Raw genomic sequence first — 21,415 nt, forward strand, 5'->3', positions numbered from 1 at the left:
GCAAATTTTGTGTAATAAGAAATGACCACAATAATTCCTCTCTATCTAACATATCATGCCGTATCTATTATGTAGTGCCTTGCATATCTATGTATCTAATATAAAGTGCCCTCTCTATCTACAGTAGATATAAAAAGTCTACACACCCCTGCCAAAACCAAGATAAATCCTGTCAGAACTTATTCCACCTTTACTGCAAAACTGCAGTCTATACAAAGAAGGAGAAAACAAATCAGAAACTGTTAAGTGATAAAAGGAAAAATAAATATCTTACTAATACCCTTAAACACCTTGAATAAAAGTGTCACCAAATAAGTAAATATCCTACTAAAACCCAGGTGCATTATAGATTACAATGGACCCTTGACTTACGAACTCAATTCGTTCGCGAGGGCTGGTTGTAACTCAAGTTGGTTGTAAGTCAAGACTATTTTTCCCATAAGAAATAATGGAAATGCCCTTAATGCATTCCGAACCTCGCACAGCAACACTTACTTGACTTTTTTTAATAAAAAAGGGTTGTATAATGTGCATAATTTACCGAAAACACCAATAATTTTTCTAATGTAATAACCAGAAGGTTATAAAAAGTGCCTAGCCTACCAGAAACAACAATTTCATACTGTACTCACCATTTAAGTTGACATCTTTGGGCTGCAGGAAGGAAGGAGGAGGAGAATGAAATGGAAGGTGGTTATTGTTTGGAAGGAGTTTCCTTATATAAATCTTTTCTTTGTAAAATTGTCGAGATGCTGGATTTCGACATGCTGTATATATTAGTGAGATCGGTCACACAAACGCCACTCTCATATTTCTACACAATTTCCTTCTTTGTTTCGATTGTGATCACTTTCTTTACCTTCATTACCTTCTCTTCCTTCCTTAGCAATTATCGAAATAAATGATATAAATCACTGCACTGACCGAAATTACGTCCACAAACACACGTATCTGGGCTTCGACTGACGCTTACAAACGCTCTCGGCTGTTTGTTTACAATCGCACAAGCGGATACACGTGACCGCATTCAGGTCGTAATGCAAGATGTTGGTCGTAATTCAAAAGAAAAATTTTGGTTGTAAACCAAGTTGTTTGCATGTCATGCTGGTTGTATATCAAGTGTAGACTGTAGATACATAGATAGATATGCAAGGCACTACATAATAGATAGATAAGGCATTATATGCTAGATAGATAGATAGATAGATAGATAGATAGATAGATAGATAGATAGATAGATAGATAGATAGATAGATAGATAGATAGATAAGGCACTATATGATAAATTATCAATAGATTGATTAAAAAATCACTACATAATAGATATGAAAGACACTATATAATATACACAATTACAGTTGACCGTTGATATACGACCGGCCTGACATGCGAACAACTTGATTTACGACCAAAATTTTTGTTTTGATTTACGACCAACATCTTGCATTACGACCCGAATGCGGTCACGTGTATCCGCTTGCGCGATTGTAAACAAACAAGCCGAGAGCATTTGTAAGCATCAGTCGGAGCCCAGATACGTGTGTTTGTGGACGTAATTTTGGTCAGTGCAGTGATTTATATAATTTATTTCGATAATTGCTAAGGAAGAAAGAGAAGGTAACGAAGGTAAAGAAAGCGATCACCATCGAAACGAAGAAGGAAATTGTGCGGATATTTGAGAGTGGTGTTCGTGTGACCGATCTCACTAATATGTACAGCATGTCGAAATCCAGTATCTCCTGGAGGCTCCTTCCAAACAATAACCACCTTCCATTTCATTCTCCTCCTCCTCCCTTCCTGCAGCCCAAAGATGTCAAATTAAGTGGTGAGTACAGTATGAAATTGTTGTTTCTGGTAGGCTAGGCACTTTTTATAACTTTTTGGTTAGTACATTAGAAAAATTATTGGTATTCTGGTAAATTATGCACATTATACAACCCTTTTTTATTATGAAAAGGTTAAGTGTTGCTGTGGGAGGTTCGGAACGCATTATGGGTATTTCCATGATTTCTTATGGGAAAAATAGTCTTGACTTACAACCAACTTGAGTTACAACCAGCCCTTGCGAATGAATTGAGTTCTTAAGCCAAGGGTCCACTGTATAAAGATACTGTGTAATCAATAGAAAGTTTAAAAGGCATTCTATAATACATTTGAAAAGCAATATATAACATAAATAAAATGCACTATTTGAGAGACTGATATGAAAGGTTATGTGTAACAAAAGTAGTAGATAAAAATATATGAAAGGCACTATATACTAAATAGATAAGAAACAAACTGTATTATCAAGAGACAGGTAGATGGGTCAGAAAACCACTATGCAACAGATATTTAAACCAAATAAAACCAAAAAGCTATTTCAAATAGATATGAATGAACTATACTGTATAAGAGATTGCAGATATGGAAGTCACTATATGAGAGTGTGTTTGATTAAAAAAGGCACCATATAAGACATTTTTCTGAAAGGCACTATATAATACACTGATAAGATTGGAGTGTAAAATCATTAAGTAGATAAAAAGGCACTATAATAGAGAGAGAGAGAAAGAGAACAAACGGACAGACATTATTTGTCCCAAGGAGGAGATTTGACTTTTTGCAGAGCCCAGTAAATACATATTAGAACTAACAAAGTCACTCAAAAATTGGTACAAAGAAGAAAATCTACTGATCTGGCTAAAAATAAAAAGAGTAGTCACCATCCCAGTGAGGTGCTATACAGGTGTATTGTTGTTGATTATCAAGGAGCCCCAGTCACATGTCTGCTGTATAATTTGCTGACTGAAAGTCCTCAGTGTTGTCTTCATTCTTCTCTCAGCTGCTTCCTCCAGCAGATTGAGATATGCCAATTATTTGAACACACAGGTCTTTAGGATGTGGGACGAAAACTAGGGAACGTGCAGCCACAACACAGATGGTGACTGAGTGCCTCATTTTCCAGTAGCTGTGAGGTGGTCACAGCAAGCTTTCCATTGCTATTTGTTATTTTATTTAAGGCAGTGTGATGTAGTTGCTAAGGCTTTGGTCTTCAAACCGTGATGTTGTGGGTTCAGATCCCACTGCTGACACCATGTGACCATTCATTTCCTCTGCCTGCGCTCCAATTGGAAGAAACTAAAAGAAATGCAACCAACTGTATCTGAAATGTTGAAAGTCACCTTGAATAAAAACGTCAACCAAATCAGTAATGGTAAATGAAGAAACAAAATCCAAGCCAAGATGTAGTCTGTAAATATTTGTCAGTGACATTTTCTGAATGAATCTTAAAATAAATTGAATAATATCAGCTGTGTTTGACTGTGAATGTTAATGTTTTGTCTTTGTTAAATTAAAGATTTCTTGATATTTTAATTACAGCCCTTATTTGCAGTTCAGTAATGTTCATAAGAAGGTTGTATGTCTGCATGAGGCCTTTATTTTATTTCTTAAAATTTAAATTGCTGACTTTTAATATATCAATTAAAACATAGGAGGTAAATTATTCTGATTAAATTAAGATGTTTGCTGGCCCTACCTAATTCTGTTTAATTTTTTTAATGTAATTTTTTTAAAAACACAGAGCTGACTTATCACAAAGAAACATTTTATTCTAAAAAATGTCATTAATTGCACACTTATTTTGTAACATATGACAATTTCACTGGACTGACTACAAAAGCAAAGCCATTTTCTTCCAAATAATTGCAAATAAATAAATAAGACGCTTTTGAACGCCTCCTCACAAGGCTCATTTCACGAAAGCTCTTCTGATATTAGCGAGTATCCTGTAAATTCATTACAGAACGGGACTTCACAATTTATGAGCCACCTCTTGACAACAAGAAAATGTCATTCTAGACAGGAGACATTTACAGGTTCTTGGGTTTTCTTGATTGAAAGTTCTAATTAAGTGAATCGAGAAAATTAACTGAAATTAGCTGTCAGAAAGTCACATTTAAATGAATGATGAGCAGCTCCTGTAGTAAACATTTAAATGATATAAATGGCCATTTAAGTGTATGGTTTAATGTTTGTCATGCATTAATGTGACACGAGCTTCCAATGACAATTAAGCAGCTCATTCTAATTTGAACATATTTAGAGCCTTTGTACAGCCAGCCCTGTGCAAATTAAGACAATTGCTGTTTTTATGCACACGCATAAATGTTTTCCCTCTCACCAGTTAATGACAAGAAAAACATTGTGTCTAAATGCTTTGACATTAAAAGATATTCCTTGCATAACAAACTGCAACTCCTAATTATGAAGACCCTTCAGTTTCAAAGGATAGCACTGGAGCATTTGCTACCTTTTAGAATGAACAAATCAATTTCTTTGTTCGGGAGATTTATTTTCTGTCTATTGAAAACAAACCAAACTCCATTTAAAGAGGTCAGCTGTCAATTTACGGTTAAATGATCACCGTGGATGTTTTTGACCTGTGTAAAAAATCTAAAGTTGTCTATGTTTGTCACATTTGTAAGAATGTTTGTTTTTTTTTTTAATTTAATTTAATGAAAATGTTTTTTGTTTGTGTGTTTTTTTTTCAGGCCCTAGAAAGTGAATTTGTCTCCTGCCAGCTTCATCAGTGGATTGATTTAATTTTTGGATATAAGCAGCAAGGCCCAGAGGCTATCCGGGCCCTCAATGTCTTCTACTATCTCACCTATGAAGGGGCAGTGAACCTGAGCTCAATTTCCGAACCTGTTCTCAGGGAGGTAAGTTAGTACTGAAAAAATGTAATCATTTATATAATTTGTAAATGGTTAGCATTAACAATTTAGCATGTGTTGTATATGATTCAGTTATGTTAAAGGGTATTTTTAAAGTTACGCCATTCTCATGTTTAATGGTTTCTTATGAGCTTGTGGTGAACTTGACATCAGATCCAGTTCCTGGCTCTCTGAGTCTTTTGGCAAGGTTGCAAACAATATATAGTGACTCGACAACGCCACAGTCAAGGGAGGAAAGTGTTTATACCACAACTGAAAAGCTCTCCGGGATCGAGATCATGTTCTCTTTCCTGTCAGTTGACTCCGAGTTCCAGAAAGTGAAAATTATACCCATGGGTCTGCATAAGCAGAAAGAAACGGGTTACAGGTGAGTGTGACTGTCTGATAAATATGGTCATCATGGTGGTGGATATGTGTTGGAACAACCCAGACTGAGATATACACTATCTGTGCGCCCTAATTTATAACAGTTATAACATTTTATTACCTTATTAAAATGTGGTTTCATTTTTAAATTCATCGAACACTGGTTTGTAGTCATAATGTAAAGATCTGTTTCCATATTTATCAAGTACCTCAGAGTAGGACAACGGCCCTAGCTACCTCAAAATCTTTAGAGTGATGCATATTTAGTCCAACTCTTAGGTGTAGTAAAAGCACTTGAGCAATTTTTCCACCATCCTCTGGCATCGTCTGAGAATTGTCCTCATTTGTCAGCTCATCACATCGTAACTATCGACGGTGTTGGTTCAGCAGACTCCCATGTGGAAAGTGGGAGTCTGTAGGGCACTAGCATCGTCACACCCTGCTCAAGAAAAATAATGTCGACTCCTCTGCTTTTGAAAGTTTTAGACCTATTTCTAACCTTCCTTAAAATCCTAAAGAAGGCAGTCATTATGCAGCTAAATGACCACCTCAATAAACATGCTATTCTTGATAAGTTTCAGTTGGGTTTTAGAACAAATCACAGTACAGAAACTGCAATCATTAAAATAGTAAATGACTTGTGGGTAAATGCAGACAGAGTCTGTTTATCTGTTTCTCATCCTCTTAGATCTCAGTGCCGCATTTGATTCCATTGATCACAATATTCTTAGAAATCGCCTTAGTCAATGGGTGGGCCTCTCTGGCAGTGTCTTAAATTGGATTAAGTCCTACCTGGCAGGTAGAAAATTCTTTATTTGTGGTAATTATACTTCAAAGACACATTATATTCTGTATGGTGTTCCACAATGCTCTATCCTGGGTCCGCTGCTCTTTTCGATTTACATGCTTCAATTAAGTCAGATTATTTTGAGGCATAATGTGAGCTACCACAGCTATGCTGATGACACATAACTGTATTAATCAATAGCGCCTGATGACCCTGACTCTCTTGATTCACAAAAGAATTTTATCAATTTTCCTAAATAAGGAAACTACTCATAAGTTCACCAGGATTGCTTGTGAGACGGCATTCGGGTCAAGATCAGCACGTACATCATGCAAAAAGCTGAATGTTTTGTACTGAACAACCATAAACTCATAAAAAAGGTTTCTTTCTGACAGAGATGGAATAATATTCATAACAAATCTTGGCTATTACTTGATCCATCCATCGACACAGAGAATCCATGCACTGTCAGCCAAAATAAAAAAGTGTTGGCAACATTTTGACCACTGGGAGAATGCTGCTTTACCATAGAGATGACCAACCAACCATTTTTCGAATTTTGATCCAAACTTTGAACAACATTTAAGAATAATACACAGATTTGTATATTTCCCCACAACTCCAGGTGAGTTAATATTAAAGCAAATTGCATTCGTAGAAATCGGCATACATATAAAGACTATTGCCCCAAGTATGGATGAACACACATATAGAAGTCGCAAGCAATATTACAGTATCACTGCACAGGTGGCAATGAATGTAAGCTGTACTGTAGTATAGCCAGCCTATTACCGTGAAGATAAGTGAGGCAGGATGGGTGACTGATGGCCAAATGTCACACAGGTACGCTGAGCTCTGCTTTCTGTGAACCCCTGGAATATTCACATGACACATCACAAGATTGGGAAGGTTCAGCCAGAGACTCCCAATGCTTTGGATAAATTGCAGAAGCTAATAGAGATTAACACAGTATGGCACAGTGGAAGATAAGTGGAATACTACAAAGGTGACCCCCTAATTATAGCCATGGCTAGTTTCAGTAGAACTGTTACTTGATGAGCTGTTTCCCATGGTCAAAAGTGGAAAGATGATTCATCTGAAAGTGCAGCTGTGGATCATTCATTATTAAACGAACATGTCTGTTATCTGGCCTTTACTTGCATTTGGTACGTGTGCCTCTGTCTTTCCATCTTGGTGCTTGTTACTGCTCAGTTCTTCATATTATTGTGATCAAATGGCAACAATCATGTGCAGCTTAGCTCAGCATCCTACTTTATTATGTTTTCCTTCTCCTCCTCCTACTTTGCATATTATTATTATTATTTGTGGTGAAGCCTTAGTGCAGGGGTGTCAAACTCCGGGCCTGGAGGGCTGTAGTGGCTGCAGGTTTTCATTCTGACCCTTTTCCTAATCAATGACCAGTTTTCACTGCTAATTAACTTCTTTTCCCCTCATTTTTATAGCCCTGATTTTAAGGATTCAGTCCCCTTAATTTATTCCTTTCTTCATTAAATGGCAGCCGAAATGAAATGAAATGTTAAATGAGCTAACAGATGACCAGTAAACCAATTTCACTCCAACCAATCTCTTAATGAGAAGCTGATTCTTGCTGTTAATTAAACCCGTTATTTAATCGAATGGCTTGTTGCTGCTCTCTTTCTGCCACGGCAGACATTTCCAAAACTGTTGATTTTTCTGTTTTTTCTAAGAACACAGTCAAAATGTTTTGGTGACCTGAGCAATCAACCTTACCAAGACCATCACCTTTCTTTATTTTTAGATAATGTGTGATGGGCACAGGTAAGATAGTCAGGTGGCAGCTTGTTTTGCATCTCATTACTGTTTGGCTGCTAATTAAGGAAAAAGAAACAACTAAGGGGCATGAGTCCAGTTAATTAGCAGGAAAAACTGGTCACTAATGAAGAAGATGGTTAGAATGAAAACCTGCAGCCACTGCGGCCCTCCAGGACTGGAGTTCGACACCCATGCCTTAGCGTTAGTATCAGAAAAATACAAAACGTAATAAGTTGCACTTTTCGGCAAGGGGTGCCTTAGAATTGTGACTATTCTCAGACATGAATTCCTACTCTTAGCTGAGACTAGGACTACAACACTTTGTAGGTAGGACAAATTCTTATCCTGGTTTGACTTTCAATGCAATTCTTAGGAGTAATTCTAAGATGCTTGATAAATACGAGCCCTGATCTTTAATGTTTTAATTGGGCATTGTGGAGCATTCCTATCAGTTATTGTTAGTACATATTTTTAATTTTTTGTTTTTCTTATTAAAGTAATGCACATCACTCACTCAGTAGTAAAAAGAGGACTTCCTAAAATATATATGCATTTTTTTTTGTTGTTTATAGTTTGACTGATCTGGCCATTTGTATTCCTCCCTGTCTTTTATACTTATTAGATTGAATGTTTTGAAACAAACTGCTTATAAATTTATGAGTACATCTAAACTATCCATATGAGAGGTTTCTGTTCTTGACACACAGATATATCACTTGTGCATGCCTTGAGACCCAATCATTGTACACTAAGAAAGTACAGGGGATAGATACACTGTTTAGGTGTTATGCTTATATACGGTATACATTATGAGATGACTAGCCAAAGTATCCGCCGTTGTTGGGTATATTTGTATAATGGATTATGGTGAGAAAACAAGTGATTAAGTGTTTTTTAAGAGTTGACCCTTTTGTCATTGCTGTCTGAAATATGAAAGTCATAGATAGATAGATAGATAGATAGATAGATAGAACTTTGTTTGTCCCCAGAGAGACAACGAGCTATTTACAGAAGCTCTTTAAATAAATGAATACATACTTACATAAATAGAGAAATATACTATAGTGTGTGTGAATATACAGTATATACAGTGTGTGTGTGTATATACAGTATGTTTATATATATATATATATATATATATATATATATATATATATATATATATATATATATATAATATAATGTGTGTGTGTGTTTGTATATAAATATATATATTTTCACACACACCACACACACTATGGTCTGAACACACACCTGAATGACCATAAAGGAAAAAAAATAAAAGGTTGAAAATTTCTGACTTGGCAGCCCTAGTCCCAGTGAGGCCCTATACAGGCCTATTGCTGTTGGTATGAAGGAGCTCCCGTTGTCTTTCTTGACACACTTCTGCTGAATAATTTGTTTGCTGAAAGTCCCCAGTGTTGGTGTGTCAGAGAGACGATGTGCAGCATTGCTCATATTGGCACTCAGTTTTGTGTTCATTCTGTCCTTCTCTACTAGCTCCAGAAGGTCCAGAGTAACATCCTATAACTGAGCCTGCCATTTCAGTTAGCTTGTTGGTTTGGTGGGCCTCACTTGAAGTGATGTTACCAGCCCAGTACACCACATTGGCCATCACCAATGTGAGTTGTAGAAGATGTGAAGAATGTCACTTCCCACATTAAAGGATCACCATCTCCTAAGGAAAGAGAGCCTACTCTGCCCTTTTTTATAGAGTTCCCATGTGTTCAGAGTCCAGTCCAACCTGTCATTGATGTGGACCACCCCAAGTACTAGTAGGAGTCCTCTCTATCATCTTCACTACTACTCTGTCAATTTCCCTGCTCTCATTTAACCATTCTTAGAATTATTTGCATACTCATCATCATCATTATCATCTTAAGATGTTTTTATCTTTCTTCAAAAGATTTTTTGGTGGTGTAACAGCATCCTCCTCTCTGTATATCCTATTGTCATGCTTCCTCTTTGCAAAGTTCTTTAAATATAAAGAGGGAGTTATAATGGTGGTAGTATGGACTTTCCATCTAATGCTAAGATATTTGGAGTCCCTTTCGTTTTTTCTGTTATGGACTCATATAAACAGGTTCTTACTTCTGCTGACCTGAGAACATGCCATATACAATTGCCTACGTGAGAAACACCTGTATATTAAATCATTCATTACCATCCACTGAACCATTTTGGCTTGGTAATGTAGTTTTGGGTTTAAACTCCCCTAATTACAAACGTGTTTCTCTTTAGAAATTTTGATAGTCTTTAAAACCTCCAATTTAAGTTGAGTCAACGTAATGGTCAGTCAGTCATTTTCTAAACCCAAGTCCTGAACAGGGGCCTGGAGGGGTCTCCTGGAGCCTATCCCAACTAGCATAAAGCACAAGGCAGGAACAAACCCTGAACAGGATGCCAGTCCGTCACAAGATGAACACACATATGCACACCCTGGGGCTAATTTTGTGTCACCAATCCACCTAACCTGCATATCTTTGGACTGTGGGAGAAAACCAGAGCACCGAGAGGAAACCCGTGCAGACACGGGGAGAACATGCAAACTCCATGCAGGGAAGACCCAGGATGTGTTCTCCGTGTGTCCTTATTATGAGGGAGCAGTGCTACCACTGCGCCTCCATGCAACCCCTCAACAGTATTATGTATGCAAAAATTCACAAACTTCTACAACTAACCCTTCCAGATTAAACTTTTGGAATGCCATGTAACTTCAGTTGTAAGTTGGTCATTCAGCTTTATTATTCATCCAAAGTTTTATTAAGATTATCTCAGCTGTTTTGGAATAACACGCAGTTTTTAGGTTACTTCCCCATTATATCCTTCTTACCTGATCAAAACATTTTAGAAATGCCATATACCCTGTATTTTAAGTTGAACCACTGGCATTCTAAACACAAAAATTTTGTCAATTTTGGTTATGCCGTTTTTACATGGTTGGCAAACAGACAAAGAATCAGACCCAATGCAAAATGTGGGTTGAAGTGAGGTCCTTGGTGTGCAAAATGGATAAATAACATCAAACAAAGCCGAACAGTTCAAGAGACAAACCGAGAGCTATTATGATTTTATTTATATAGATTACAGAGCATTAACTTCATTTATTTGGATTTTGAATGAATTACCTACTTTTATTCCTAAAAACATTGCTCTTCATAAAACCGTCAATATTTAGAAATTCTAATGGGATTTATTTACAGATACAGGTAGTCCCCAGGTTACGGACATCCGACCTATGACATACGAACGGGGCTGCAGCTGCGACGCATGCACCTCAGTAACTGCCTCTCCGTGGCTGGAGGGGGGCGATTTCGCTGCTCGCGCAGTGTAGTGTCCCTCGGGTGTCTCCCGGCGGCAAGCAGTTTCACTGCCCGCCCACCACACATGGCTGCCCTGTTCGTTCGAGGTGCGCGGCTGGTAATGCTGCAAGCGGTGATCCGGTTGTGGCTGAACGGGGCAGCGGAGGGTAGCATTGTAGTGTGCCTCGGATGGCTGCGTGTTGAATGGGGGCGGAGGTGTTGCGTACGCTGCAGGCAGCATACTGTAGTGGAGGTGACTGTGAGGTGGGCTGGTGATGAACCGCCCCTCGCTGCCCCCATTCATTCTCAATAGCAAAGCCTGCTTGTATTGTTACGCACATAGCAGGAAGTTGTCTCTTGTCAGTACAGGGTGGTCCAGATCTAATTATACAGATCCAGATCGTCTGGATGACTTTGATTTATGCAGGGACGATTCCAGTTCTGTGCGAAGACGATTCTTCATGTCGTCAGTTCGCACACTAATAAACTGAATAAGTTATAGAGTAATGAAAATTGCATAATTAGATCTGGACCACCCTATACATCAGACGTTTTGATGACTGGTGCCTTCCTGCTGTGATAGCTGTACAGTGCTGTGCAGAAGAGCTCATCTTAACCTTTTGTCTTCACCCTTCAACAATGTCTCTGAAACACAAATCTGATGCAAGTGCTGGTGATACAGTAAAGAAGAGAAAAACCATCACCATTGAAAATAAAGTAGAAATAATAAAAAGGTCAGAGAGGTGAAACTCCATTTATTGGCAGAGCACTTGGTTACAGTCAGTCAACAATAGCATTTATTAAAATAATATACCTGTTCTGACTTACGGTGCATCTGGAAAGTATTCCCAGCGCATCACTTTTTCCACATTTTGTTATGTTCCAGCCTTATTCCAAAATGGATTCAATTCATTTTTTTCCTCAGAATTCTACACACAACACCCCATAATGACAACGTGAAAAAAGTTTACTTGAGGTTTTTGCAAATTTATTAAAAATAAAAAAATTGAGGAAACACATGTACATAAGTATTCACAGCCTTTGCCATGAAGCTCAAAATTGAGCTCAGGTGCATCCTGTTTCCCCTGATCATCCTTGAGATGTTTCTGCAGCTTCATTGGAGTCCACCTGTGGTCAATTCAGTTGACTGGACAGGATTTGGAAAGGCACACACCTGTCTATAGAAGGTCCCACAGTTGACAGTTCATGTCAGAGCACAAACCAAGCATGAAGTCAAAGGAATTGTCTGTAGACCTCCGAGACAGGATTGTCTTGAAGCACAAATCTGGGGAAGGTTACAGAAACATTTCTGCTGCTTTGAAGGTCCCAATGAGCACAATGGCCTCCATCATCCGTAAGTGGAAGAAGTTCAAAACCACCAGGACTCTTCCTACAGCTGGCCGGCCATCTAAACTTGAGTGATCGGGGGAGAAGGGCCTTAGTCAGGGAGGTGACCAAGAACCCGATGGTCACTCTGTCAGAGCTCCAGAGGTCCTCTGTGGAGAGAGGAGAACCTTCCAGAAGGACAACCATCTCTGCAGCAATCCACCAATCAGGCCTGTATGGTAGAGTGGCCAGACGGAAGCCACTCCTTAGTAAAAGGCACATGGCAGCCCACCTGGAGTTTGCCAAAAGGCACCTGAAGGACTCTCAGACCGTGAGAAAGAAAATTCTCTTGTCTGATGAGGCAAAGATTGAACTCTTTGGTGTGAATGCCAGGCGTCACGTTTGGAGGAAACCAGGCACCATCCCTACAGTGAAGCATGGTGGTGGCAGCATCATGCTGTGGGGATATATTTCAGCGGCAGGAACTGGGCGACTAGTCAGGATAAAGGAAAAGATGACTGCAACAATGTACAGAGACATCCTGGATGAAAACCTGTTCCAGAGAGCTCTTGACCTCAGACTGGGGTGACGGTTCATCTTTCAGCAGGACAACGACCCTAAGCACACAGCCAAGATATCAAAGGAGTGGCTTCAGGACAACTCTGTGAATGTCCTTGAGTGGCCCAGCCAGAGCCCAGACTTGAATCTGATTGAACATCTCTGGAGAGATCTTAAAATGGCTGTGCACCGATGCTTCCCATCCAACCTGATGGAGCTTGAGAGGTGCTGCAAAGAGGAATGGGCCAAACTGGCCAAGGATAGGTGTGCCAAGCTTGTGGCATCATATTCAACAAGACTTGAGGCTGGAATTGCTGCCAAAGGGGCATCGACAAAGTATTGAGCAAAGGCTGTGAATACTTATGGACATGGGATTTCTCAGTTTTTAAAATTTTTAATAAGTTTGCAAAAACCTCAAGTAAACTTTTTCACGTTGTCATTATGGGGTGTTGTGTGCAGAATTCTGAGGAAAAAAATGAATTTAATCCATTTTGGAAAAAGGCTGTAACATAAAAGGTGGAAAAAGTGATGCGCTGTGAATACTTTCTGGATGCACTGTACATACAAATTCAACTTAAGTACAAACCTACAGTCCCTATCTCGTACGGAACCCAGGGACTGCGTGTATACAATAAACAACCCCAATCCTTCTTATGAGCACAGATATGAATATTTAGATAAAGATGGACATACATGGAAATTAAATAAAAATGTAGAGTAGTACCTTGGTTAGCAAAATCCCCTAATAAAGAAACTACTTTCATAATGACGCCGCCAATCAAATGCGCCACAAAACGTAAATGACCTGTCCACCAGAGCATTGTGCAGCTTCTCTAAGCGAAACACTTGGAGCGTGTGCTGTTAATATCATGTGTAGTGTACTGTACAACACAAAGTTATCATACGTGAGGGTCATGTCATTTACTAACCTGCTTAATCCAGACCAGGGTTCTGGGTGGTGCTGGAGCCTATCTCAGGTATCATAGGGCGCAAGGCAGGAGCAAACCCTGGACAAGGGCACCAGTCCACCACATGATGAACACACACAACAAACACACACACTAGGGCCAATGTAGCCAATGCACCTAATCGGAATGTCTTTATACTTTGGGAGGAAACCCACGGGGCAAACATGCAAACTCCATGCAGGGCCAACCCGTGGCACGAACCCTTGTTTCCTTTCTGTGAGACAGCAGTAGCCAGGTTTCCATCCAAGGAGTTTTTGCGAAAAAATATTTAGCGCTTCAAATTTTTTACCGATATAGCTGATGGAAATGCTAATTATCGATAAAATGTTGTACATGTCGACATAATATTTTTCCGTTTAACTTTAGCGCATAAATTCCATATCGATACTTCAGATGTCAAAAAACTACATTGGAAACACTTTTTGTCAGAAAAAAGGGCTTTAACGCAAATAAATGTGTCACATTTTCATCACGTGCAATCAAAACGAGAATGGCGGAGCGGTTCGCATGGTCTGATGAAGAGAGTTTTTTTTGATTAAACGTCGTTATTTTGTATTAATTCAAATTTCAGTTTTGATTAAAAACCTTAAGGGAAGCAGGTTACAGTACTAATTCAGTTGTTATCGCACTGAGAAGGGATGTTGAAAGGTAGGCTCACCTGTACAGATCCGATGCTGCAAACACAGCTGCATCATGGGCACTTCCAGGAGTGCCAACGCAAGTGTCTCGTATCATGCACCTGTCATCAACAAGGGCCTGGAGAACAATAGATGGCCACCCTTTGTGATTAATGTAATCGCGGTAGCCTTCCGTCGGGGTAAGAATAGGCACATGCGTGCCATCCAGAGCACCGTAAATCTGTGGCACAAGATGCACCAAGGAATTGCGGTATGCAATTTCATTGGCCTCCGCTACAGTCGGAAGTCTGATATAACGCCGCATTATTTTTTCTTTAATAGCGGTGCACACAGCATATACAAATCGATGGACAGTAGTTTTACTAACCCTGAAAGTTTCTCCAACTACTCTATACTCGGCACAGGTTGCCAGCTTGTAAAGGGCGATGGCAATCCGCTTTTGGGTTGGAACTGGTGGTCGGTGGCAACCTGTAATGGGCGCAACATCAGGACTGATGAATCCACAAAACATCTCAAACGCGGCCGTGTCATTCTAAAATGTTGCAGCCAGAGATTTTCTGTGAAGTGTCTCTCCACCACCTCCTCCCAGAAGGTCTTATTCCGTCGTCTCTCCAATACCCGTGGGTTTCATCGCACTGGGGTACTTTCTTCGAGCTCTAGGGCTATCAGACAAGCAACTGCTTCATTCTGCTGTCGTCTTCGGATATTATGTACAATTCCAATTATTTGTGAAACTGAAATAACAGTAAGCTGGCAAATTTCAAAAAACTGTCTGAATAATCTCTCCATTTCTTTGTTTCTTTGTTTAGTGGAGGGGGTGTAACGTGGAAAACAAAAGATAGATAATTTGCGACATACACAAAATTATGTATGGAAACGGCTCAAGGGCAGATTTTTTTCGCGATACAACAAAACTTATGCGACAGTTCGTTTTGGGGGGGGATGACGTCATCACGCACACCATTTTATCGATAAAAAGCCAGTTGGATGGAAACAGGCTGGAGACAGCAAATTTCGCACTTTTTTTTTTTTACGTATATTCTGTTTGTCGATAACAAAACGTCGCAAAAAACTGGATGGAAACTTAGCTAGTGTTGCAACTGCACCACCATGCTACCCACATGAATATTATACTATTTTAATATTTGTATAAAGTAATAAAATTGTGCAACAATGCAGTATGTTTAGAAATGAAAATGCAGATTATAAAGAGCTTCAATGCTCGAGAAAAGAATTATTGGGGTTAGCACCCGGAGTCAGTGGAAGGAGCTGCTGCAAAGTATGGAAGGAAGGCACCGAGAGAGAAAGAGCTCTTACATGCAAGCATCTGGACCCCCTGGAAGTGTGACTACTGGTTCATTTTCCATAATGGTTCTTGTTTGGACCCCTTCATGGAGTTGGGAGTGTGAATGCAGATGGTATTGTCCCTGAACCCCAAGTGTGGTGAGTGGTGCAGCTGACAGCCTGAGTGTACAGGCACTGGACAAGGCAGATGAGATCATGTGGAAGGAGAAAACACCAAACCCTGATCCCTACTACCACACTTCATGGCCCTGAATTGTGTCCTGCCACTGCAATACGTGTCCATATTCCTCCTGTCGTCGTCTGTTAACAAAGTTTCTTATAATGAACTGTGGGGAACAGCCCGGACACAGACAGGTAGACGTCATAATTTCACCCAACACACGTTTATTGCATATTAATATTTACAATGGTGAGCACAAATCCAGTGCCGCAGCACCAATCACCCCTCAAGTCCTTGGCCACAACACAATGCCTTCTCACAGTCTCTGGTCCGCTTCCACTCCTCTCCACCAAGCTTCGTCCACTTCCACCTGACTCTTGCCCTTGACTAGAGGGAGGTGGCCCCTTTTATACACCCCGGATGGACTCCAGGTGCATCCTGAGGAGCTTCTGTAGCCATACCCCTGTGTGGCGGTACCTCTGGCGGTGTATCCGGAAGTCCTCCGGGTATCCCCAATCCTCTTCCCCCCCAGCACTTCCGGGCGTGGCGGAAGTGCTGAGGTCCAGGGCTCCCAAGGCATCGGGGTGCCCCCTGGCGGTGACCACGGGCCCCTACAGGGTAGAGCTTCCAAGCTGTGTACCCGTGGCCCCCAAAGCAACCAGGGTGGACGCCCCCTCGTGTTCTGGACGAGGCACAAGCCCTCCTCCGGTCCTCTTGGGCATCCCGGCCGGGCATGAACCCCAGCCGGGTACCACAGAACCAAATTTCTTTAACTCATCTATTTTATTTTCCAAGGTATTATTGTGTATGAAGAAATATTTAGACAGACAGACAAAATAATCCCTGTGGAGAAATGTACAATACAGAGCACAAAATTGCCAACTGTTATGTAAGTGTAGGACCCAGAAGTACATATTAAGCATACCTAATGTGGATTGCCAAAAAAAAAATAATATATACTCTGTCCCATAATTATAACTGGCAAGTGTGAAGATGGTCATAGCTGGAGGAAGCAGTCTGATGGCAGTAAGTTAAAAGAGCCCAAGTAGCAACTGTTTGCACACAGAGCTAGAATGAGACGGTAGCCAGGGCTGCTTCAGGACAGCCGGTGAAAAAAGAATGGAAAACATTTGTCAAGATGGCCATCAATTTTGACATCATCCTCTTTTCTGCCACCGTCAATAGCGAGTTTAGTTTCAGTCCTGTAATTAGAGTTGGCCTTCCTAGACATTATTTGTAGACATCTGGCATCTTCTGAACTTGTGCTATTCATCTAGCAGACCACAGAGTGGAACTGAACACCAGTCATCACATCCTGGAAGAACATCCCCAGCAATTTGTCACATTCATTAAAGGACCCAAGACCCTTCAAATACAATAGAAGATCCTGGACTGGCCTTTTTTGTGCAGCAAGTCTATGTTATCCTACTTATCCAATCTGATGTTCAGATAAATACAATACTTTCTCTCTATTATATAAAAAAAATCCTGGGAGAAGATTTTTTCAAGTCTCGCGAGACAAGACTTTGGCCATGAGATTTTTTCAAGTCACTCCCTCCTTTCAACCATATTCAACCATGCACACGGTCCTCTCACCTCTCATTGGTGTGAATGCTTTTGTCAGACACAGTTCCTGCTCTCTCAGCTCTTATAAATTTTAATGTTTTCCTCACTTTAAGTTCCCAATTAAAGAAGACTTATTATGTCCAAATCTTATTGAAGAATTTTATCATGAAGAGTTACCAACAGAAAAAATGAGTACACGGGCAATCCTAGCACCAGGAAACGATGAAGTCAAACAAATTAACGGCAAAAATGTTGATCGGTTACACGGCAAGTTGGTTAAATGAGTATCGGTAGACTCTGCTGAAACAGTTGGTTGCGATCGTGCGGAAGATGAAAACATCAACTTACAATATCACGAAGAATATCTACATCTGTTAACACTGTCTGGTCTTCCACCGCATGAATTACTGTAGAAAGAAGGATGTATCCAAGAAAGGTATTGTACGGTACTACATCTTCCGCGGATAACATTAGACACCAAAGGAGATCTTGATATGCCATTCGTATTAAAACGTTTACAGTTTCCCGTTAGAATCCGTTTTGCTCTGACAATTAACAAATCGCAAGGACAAACATTCGAAAAAGTCGGTTTATTTATTAGAGAGAAAGAAACGAAATTTAATCACAGGCAGTTAAACGTTGCATTGTCACGATGACAGTCCAAACACAGAATCAAAATTCAATGCGATATTGACGAAAATTTAATTCAAAAAATTGTTTTTACAGAAGTTTTACAGTAAAAGTGTAAGTTTAAAAAGTATTTGCGTGTTAATTTCAAAGCCAAACAGAACTAAATCATATTACGCAACGAATAACACAACATGAAACATAATTCACTTTCAAATTATTACGTTTTACTATTTTTTAATATGGTTAATTACTCGCTGTAATGTAAAATAGTTAGTAAATTGTACATCTGCATCCCCATACGCGAGCGGCAGAACCGCAAAGAGGCTAGCGTGTAGCACAGGCCCAGGGGTTGACGAGTGAAGCGAGTAGGGGGCAAAGCCCCCTAGTTTAATATAAATATATGAAAGCACCATCTCTGACTCCACATAATGATGGCTGATCTTAGTGCTTTCCTGAAACACTGAAAGCCCACCACCAAATTCTTTGTCATGCTAATTTTCCTGCTGATGCAGTTGGCACACCATTGGACAGAATTGTGAATTGTAAACCTTAACTTTGTGTCATTCTAGTGTACCCCCTGTTCATTCTTTGTTCTAAAGACAGAAAACCGATCAAATTTTCTTGTCTGATAGCTTAAGAAGTATGTTTAAGTTGTATTTAAGAAGCACTGCTGATGTTAAAACCTTGGACAAGCAGAACAAGTTATTAAAAAAATGAACAATAACTGGAGAATAATTTTACTTCGACACAGGATAGTCATATCCTTTTTGAGTATATTAAATGTAAAATTAAGGGCCATCTGAGATGGTGTGTTGTGTTCTATGTGTCCTATAGAACATACTAGCAATCTGGATGAGAAAAGGCCATTCAGGCCAACAAAACTCACCAGTCCTATCCACTTAATTCTTCCAAAATAATATCAAGTCTGCTTTGAAGGTCCCAAAAGTCCTACTATCTACCACACTACTTGGTCACTTTTTCCACGTGTCTCTGGTTCTTTGCAAAAAAAAACGGCTAATGTTTGTGTGAAAGTTTCCAACTGTGTCCCCGTGTTCTTGATGTCACAGTCTTGACCCACCGGACTAATTCCCTTCATAAATTTAAACACTCCAATCATGTCTCCTCTTAATCTCCTTTTACTTAAACTGAAAAGGCTGAGCTCTTTTACTCTTAACACTACTTGGTCTGGTCACTTATTCCAAGTGTATGTGGCTCTTTGAGTGAAGAAAAACATCCTAATGTTTAGATAGATAGATACTTTATTAATCCCAAGGGGAAATTCACATACTCCAGCAGCAGCATACTGATAAAAACAATATTAAATTAAAGAGTGATAACAATGCAGGTATAACAGACAATAACTTTGTATAATGTTAACGTTTACCCTGCTGGGTGGAACTGAAGAGTCACATAGTGTGGTGGAGGAACGATCTCCTCAGTCTGTCAGTGGAGCAGGACGGTGACAGCAGTCTGTCACTGAAGCTGCTCCTCTGTCTGGAGATGATCCTGTTCAGTGGATGCAGTGGATTCTCCATGATTGACAGGAGCCTGCTCAGCGCCAGTCGCTATGCCACGGATGTCCAACTGTCCAGCTCCATGCCTTTGAAATTTATACTTAATAAGTTCCAAACTGTGTCCCTATGTTCTTGATGCACTCATTCCTGTCATCATTTTAAACACTTCAGTCATGTCTCCTCAGTCTTCTTTTTCTTAAGCTGTAAAGACTCAGCTTTTTTTTTTTTTCTTTCCTTATAACTCGCACCCTGTAGGCCTGGAATCAGCCAAGCTGCTCTTCTCTGGACTTTTTCTAACACTGTTATGTCCTTTTTATAGCCTGGAGACCCAAACTACACACAGGACTCCAGATGAGGCCTCACCAGTTTGTTATAAAGTTTGAGCAGATCCTCCTGTGACTTGTACTCCACACATCAAGGCGCTATATAACCTGACAGTCTGTCAGCCTTCTTAATGGTTTCTGAACAATGTCTCGACGTTGATAGCGACGAGTCCACTACGACTCCTAGATACTTCCATAAGGTGTACATTCGATTTTTCAAACCTCACATTTTTACTTTCATTTACTGAAAATTACATTTCATCTGCCACAAATCTGCCCAAGCGCCTCAGCAATGATTTATACAGTTTCTCAAATATCTTGCCAATCCACCTCGCTTGGTATCATCTTTAAATGAAAAGTTGAATCAGAAATATGTTAGCAGGGTCTGCGAGTGACCCCAAATTCTGGTAAATACTGTATAAAGGCCTGTGTATGTTTTATTGGACCAGTTGATGAATCTGAGAAAGATTGTTCACCGGTGGAAGAAATGCTAGTTAAGGGTTAATTTGGCTTTAGAGAGGGTTTTGAGACATGCAATTATACATTTTGTAGATAGGGAAACAGGCAGACCACCTTCTTTTTATTCGAAAAACAACCTATGACAGCTTAGAATAACTGGAAGCAACTCAACTCAGTCCTCAAGTACAGTAGATATCATTGGATTGTTTGGACCAGTGAGTATCACTCATATTTCTTGGCTGATCAGTCAAAAGTTTTTTGGTCTCCAACTAAATGCTGTGCTTCTTTTCATAAGTCTTTGTTATTGCTGATATTGAAACGTACGTGATGACAGACTTTTTAGAAACAATAAAAGTATCCAGCCCTGCCTCCCTGCAGTTTGGCTAAAGCCATACTTGACGATTTGAATTTCATGGTGAATACGTTTTTTGGCATGTCTCCCTTATTTATTTTGCCTGCTTGTTGACTGACTTCAACTGTTCGCTCAGTCTTTATTTCATTGTTTCTCGTGACGTTTTCCTTAGTTTTGTTTCGGATTTCACTTTTTTTGGGACTTATTTTCCTTTTGGCTTTGGTGTCTCTAATTTGAATTCTTATTGTTACTCCTTCATTTTTTTAAACTCCCAGCCTACTGTTTTTTTTTTCTTTTTACCCATCTCTCCATACTTTCCACAATTCAGTATTTTTAATAGCATTTGTGGGTTCACATCAATGACTGGCTGCACTGGTTTCATAACAGAGTTTTCCTCAGTGAATATTTATAACTTCTGTGTCTATATACAGTCATATGAAAAAGTTTGGGAACCCCTCTTAATTCTTTGAATTTTTGTTTCTCATTGGCTGAGCTTTCAAAGTAGCAACTTCCTTTTAATATCTGACATGCCTTATGGAAACAGTAGGATTTCAGCAGTGACATTACGTTTATTGGATTAACAGAAAATATGCAATATGCATCATAACAAAATTAGACAGGTGCATAAATGTGGGCACCCCAACAGAGA

The 21,415-nt window shown here is 39.6% G+C and overlaps 1 protein-coding gene across 3 annotated transcripts in view; it reads left to right on the plus strand.

The window, feature by feature from the left end:
• The window catches only part of lrba (LPS responsive beige-like anchor protein), an 830,448-nt gene that overhangs the window by 653,446 nt on the left and 155,587 nt on the right, over positions 1–21,415 (plus strand). For all 3 annotated transcript variants that reach the window (XM_051928096.1, XM_051928098.1, XM_051928097.1), the window contains exon 47: positions 4,536–4,703. In XM_051928096.1, the coding sequence (XP_051784056.1) occupies positions 4,536–4,703 (168 nt within the window). The remainder of the gene's footprint in view (positions 1–4,535; positions 4,704–21,415) is intronic.

Source organism: Erpetoichthys calabaricus, chromosome 5 (assembly GCF_900747795.2).
Source record: "Erpetoichthys calabaricus chromosome 5, fErpCal1.3, whole genome shotgun sequence".
Lineage (NCBI taxonomy): Eukaryota > Metazoa > Chordata > Cladistia > Polypteriformes > Polypteridae > Erpetoichthys > Erpetoichthys calabaricus.